The sequence below is a fragment of the Morone saxatilis genome, unplaced genomic scaffold (genome assembly GCF_004916995.1).
Source record: "Morone saxatilis isolate NCDOM2014 unplaced genomic scaffold, NCSU_SB_2.0 Contig4, whole genome shotgun sequence".
Taxonomy (NCBI): domain Eukaryota; kingdom Metazoa; phylum Chordata; class Actinopteri; family Moronidae; genus Morone; species Morone saxatilis.
The window spans coordinates 18,047,055-18,052,689 of NW_023339984.1; the positions used below are offsets into that span (position 1 = coordinate 18,047,055).

A 5,635-nucleotide genomic window follows, 5' to 3' on the forward strand; every position below is an offset into this window, starting at 1 on the left:
TTTGCAACCGAAGAGAATATTGTTTTGCATTGAGTAAATTTTGTTACCTATGAGAGAGAGGATAACTAAAGTCCTCCTTAACATATTTCGACCCATTCAATTATTGGATCCAGCATATACAGTGTACAGTGCTCTTGTCGCTGCTTATGTTGTGAACATTTGACTCTGGTTTCATTTTAATTATGTAGGTGCATTTGTGTGTTATATATCACCTGTGTAGGTTTTTATTCCTTTACTTTTTATTTGCCAAGTTAATGTATTAATGGTTACTTCTGTGAAAAAAGGTCTATTGTGTATATTTTGTCCAAGTCGGTGCCATCGTCCTCTTGGGTGCATGATAAAATATTTAGAATATATAGTGCTATTTTCCGAGAGCGATATGGATGTGAGTTGCATACGTCTCGTCAGGAAAAAGGATTATCATAGGTTGACGGGAATTCACGATGCAAGGGTGGCTTACTCTGATGCCTTGCTGCCGCCTGCTGATCAGCTGAACATATTGTCAGGTGCTCGAGTGCTGTTGGTTGCTAGTTTGAGGTGTAAGATGTTAGTTGTTGGGGTTGGTTTGAGTAGTGTATTTTTGAAAACTGTTTGGCTTAGTTATGCAGGTTGTTTTAGATTTTCAACATTGTGGACCTCTGCATACGCGTGATTTGATACAACTCGTGGTGAGGTTCAGGCAACTTCAAGATTAAAATAGGACACGAGTTGTTCAAAATCAGGTCTGCAGGGTCACACAGGTTGAAATTATGTAAATAGCCACAGTTCATCCAAATCTCACCGCACACTTAACATCTACACTCAAACTGCCAAAAAACAGCCAACTGAAGCTGAATTGTGCTATCAGCGGCGCAGCAAGGCCATCAGAGTGCCCCATTTGCATGTGAATTGTCATTGTAATCCTCTTTTCCTGAGAGAAGTTGTATTATGGTGGAAATGACTTATATTTAAATATTTATCATGCAGAGGACGATGGCACCGACTGAAGATTCACAATAGACCTTTTTCACAGAAGTAATTTTTACTTGAAATAGTAGGATAAACTCAGGTGTTACCAATGATACTAATTAAAGTGTAACAGAGTCAATGTGCACAAGAGCAGCGACAAGAGCTGTCTGTATGCTGAGACTCCATTTGATGGTGAAAATGTTAAGGAGACTTTAGTTTCTTTTAGTAACAATTTCTCAATGCAAACAATATTATTGGTTGCAATCAGTCTGTTCATGCTTACATAAGCACGCTACAAATTTTGATTTACAGGCAGAAAAGAATATTGGATTTTGATATAGGACCCGTACTAGCCAAAACTTCACGGAGGGTTTAGAGGCCTTCTTGATTTTAAGTGGTGTAAGAAAACATTTCAAATATAAACAGTAGGCCTTTAAATCTGTCTCGATATCTACTTGACTCTCGTTAGTGTAAAACTATATAAATGATCCCGGCTTTAGACCACACCCACCTGTGGCGGTCCAGGGCGATGACGTTGAGCGTAACTGTGGAGACATGCACGGCGAGCCCCTGGGCGTAGGGCAGCAGGAAGCAGAGGGTGCTGCCGAACTTCCACTCTCCCTGCAGAGTGTAGACGAGGGTGAAGGGGAGGCACAGCGTATTCACCAGCAGGTCGGCTACAAACGGAGAAAAGAGTTATTGAAAATATCGTTCTGTGTGCATTTAGCATGTGTCTGTGCTCACTGGCATTTTGGACTTTCTGTTGATAAAGTTTTGACATTTCAGCGTCGCCACATACAACATTTATGACCCTTTAATGAAACAGCTCCTCTGTGTGCAAACATTGACTGAAACTATAGTTTCAAACTGCTGATGCTGCATCCACAGCTGCAGGAGGAGGGAGGAAGAAGCTTTTAATCTTCTCTTTATCACTACATCGAGCTTTTCCATCTCAGCCCCCGGGCCGTCTCCAAACTGTGTTTTCATCAATCACACCTGCTGACCAACTGATTCACTTATCATTTATATTTCTTGTGAAACATCTCGTAGCTGGTAAATTCTTCCACAAAGAAGCTGCAGCAGTTTTAATAAAAAGTCTTAATTTCATGTTTCATTATTGATATTTCTGCTGTTTCTTCTCTTTTTCTTTTTCTCTCTTCTGCTTTATAGGAACAGGTCAACATTTTGAGAAATATTTGCTTGTTTTCTAGAAGAAGTTAGATGAGAAGATTGATGCCACTCTCTGTTTTCTTTTGAAAGCTACTGCTACTTTAGATCTGAGTAAAGTTCATAAAATCTAAGCAGGATGTGTGGCGCCCTGGTAGCTCACCTAGTAGAACTGGTGTCCTGTGTGAGGCCGGTGGTCCTTTGCTGCGTGTCATCCCCCCTCTCTCTCTACTCTGTTTCCTGTCACTCTTCAGCTGTCACCATTGATTAAAGACAATGAAGCCCAATATATATATATGTTTATATATATATGTATTAGTTCTACATCTCTCCTTGGGATCTTTATATTTTTTCCCTCGATCACAGATAATTGTGTGGGCATCGGGCCGTATCAGTCTCAGCTGTTTGTGTGATGTTCAGGGACTTCCAAGCCACCTCTCCCCTGGTAACAAGCAGGAAGCAACAAACTGACAAACGAAGAGGCGAAGAAAAGCCAAACAACACAGATCTGCATCTGAGCATATGAGCTAATAAGACATCGTTGTATGAAACTGTCTGCCACCTACACATCGACACACAACAGTGATTTCTATTCTTAGATAACCAATTTGTTTATCTGTTTCATACACTCTTCCTTTATGCTTTGGCTAAATGAAATGTTTGTGAAGCAGATGTATCGCTGATCTGTGGAGGATCGTCCTGAGTTGTCTGAGGACACACAGAGAGAGAGAGAAGAGAAGAGAGGGACACGAAGAGAACGATCGACAAGAAAGCTCGGAGAGAGAGAGAAAGATGCCATCTGCTCAAAGAGCTGCTGACAGACAGCAGGTCACATGGTCAGCACAATCAGATCCACCTCTGGATGTGTGAGCATCCACATCTGCTGCTGCTGAGCATCACTCAACATCTGGAACTAAACGTCTGTCACACTCTTATAATCTATGTAAATCTCTTACTCAGGGAATATAGACTAGAAACGTACACAAATTCAAACTCGTAATTTTTAACTGAAAGAACGCTGTTAGTTAGTTCTTCCAATTATTTAAAGTTTTACTGCATCAAAACCGTTTTTACGAGCAAATACAAATCAAGCTTTAATCCTAGAGGAATGCTGCAGAGACATTTCCCCCCAGAGAGCTCTAGATTGAATGAAAAGAGAGCAACCAGCTAACAAAGCTCCACTCTGGTGATACACACTTTTAACTTCCTCTAAATCCTTCACAATAAAAGTATCTGGTTATTTTGTTATTTAAACGCTTTCATTATGAAGCAACAAACTCAGCAGTATTGGGGTTTCATCAGCAAACTCCCATACAACTGAAAGCAAACACAAAACAGCAAAATAAAGCAGATATCTAAACTGGTAATGGCAATGCAAATCAACACAGAATGGTTTGAGTCTAGCAGTAGAAATTCTTCAAAAGATTGAGAGTCGCTAGTTCTCTGATGAAATTACAGACTGGTGTGATGAATCAGTCCACTTTATTACATGCAGCATGGAGAAAAACCTCAGCATGAATGTTCTCTCTCGACTTCCAGAATGATCTCACTCATATACCTTCATATCCAAACAAAAACACATGTAAATCGCATGTGAAGGTTTTAGGTCTTTAACACAAATGGTCCTTTGATCTGACCCTGTGACTGTGACCAGATTCTTACCAGACATGCTCCTACTATAAAATCACTAACCCCTAACCAAACTGTACACATTTACGACCCCATCTAAAACTTTTATTTCCCACACTTTGCACAGCCAAAAGTGCTAATGGAAAAACACGATTAGAAGAACCAAAGTTAGCTAACAATTGAGAGAGAGAAAAGCAACAGAAGAGGATTGAATTTACTTACATTTAATACATTATATCATAACAATATATATATATAGTAAAACTGCAATTATTGCTAATTCCATATATTAGTAATACCACTGACTTGTACATTTGACTTAGACAATCAAGATATTTTTGGAATTTAAGTGGTAATATTATGGTTAACATCAAGCGTAAACCTAGCAAATTGAGCTGCTCTCTTTGGCTGTCTAGTTTTGACTTATCCTTAAGGAAACAATGGCTGCTCACCTGGTCACACACAATCTCATATTCCAGATCAACACTAAAATATGTTTGTGAACAGATTTGAGGCCCACAGACCCGGAAGCTTTGTCCATTATACAGTCTATACTATTAATGGTTGCTGGGTGACAATACAATCAAATGGTATGAGAATGGAGACGGCTAGAACAGAGATGTGGATCGACCAAAACATCCTAGAAAAGTGGGCCCCTATTATGTTTTCAATGGAAGTCTTCACCTGAAGTACTAATAGAGGCTTCATCCTTCTCTGATCAGACCACCTGCTGTTTTGATTGATCAGCTATCAGTCGACGATCGAGAAATTGCTGAAAAGGAGCAGCTGCATTCATCCAATTCCCCATTAAAACTCCAATGAGACACGACTTTCTGGTACAAAGAGGGTCCGGCAGAGACTGTACGCGGGGTCTGCAACCCGCTGAACCGCGTCAGTTTGGGAAGTTTAATCTGGGATAAGGGCATCGTGCCAAATCATGTTAGACAAAAATAAAATCTGTGATGTCCACTCCCCCTCCTTTCCCCAAAAAATTGGCCTTCTGCTTCCTGTGAGGCTTCGGGGCAGAGGAAGAGAAAGATAAAGAGAGAGAGAAACAGAGAGCAAAGACAGAGCTGTGGATACAGAGAGAAGCGAAAGACAAAGATAAACTGTGAGAATGAGAAATTGAAAAACAAACAGAAAGAGAAACCATCAGATTAAAAGGACCAATGAGAAATTAAAAAACCAACAGAGAGAGAAATCAACAGATTAAAAGGACCAATGAAATTGAGAGGTATATAAATCATCGTATCCAAGAGTCATCTATCTCAATGTAAAGCTGGACTTGGACTACATATCAATTAATCAAATTATATCAATTAAGGTTACATTCAAGCCCTTGCCCATGAATTCCGGCATCTAACAACAAAATACATAAACAACAGCCAAACACAAACATAAAGATAAACATTTCCAAAAGATATCCCACAATCGTGTGGACAGTTTTAAGTTTTTAGGCACTACAATATCATCCTCTTTAAAATGGGAGGATAACATAAACAACATTACCAAAAAAGCCCACCAGAGGCTCTTTTTCCTCCGGCAGTTGAGGAAATTTGGGGTGGCCTGTAAGGGAATGTTGCAGTTCTACCGAGCCACCATCGAGAGTGTCCTCACTTTTTCTGTTACTGTCTGGTATGGCAACTCTACTGTCCAGCAGAGGTTGCAGCTGGACAGGATAGTCAATACGGCCTCAAATATCATTGGCTGCAAACTCTCCCCCATCTGTGAGATCTATGAGGCCCGTATCCACCAGAAAGATCCTTCAAGATGAGACTCACCCTGCCAATTCCCTCTTCACCATCCTCCCATCAGGGAGAAGGCTGAGGGCTATTAAGACAAAAACCTCCCGCTTTCTCAACAGCACATACTGTAGAGCCATTAAATATCT

The 5,635-nt window shown here is 40.3% G+C and overlaps 1 protein-coding gene across 1 annotated transcript in view; it reads right to left on the reverse strand.

Moving 5' to 3' along the window:
• Nucleotides 1-5,635, reverse strand: part of npy2rl (neuropeptide Y receptor Y2, like) — a 66,565-nt gene that overhangs the window by 10,932 nt on the left and 49,998 nt on the right. Inside the window, exon 4 of the mRNA XM_035675147.1 lies at nt 1,460-1,625. Coding sequence (XP_035531040.1) covers nt 1,460-1,625 — 166 coding nt within the window. The remainder of the gene's footprint in view (nt 1-1,459; nt 1,626-5,635) is intronic.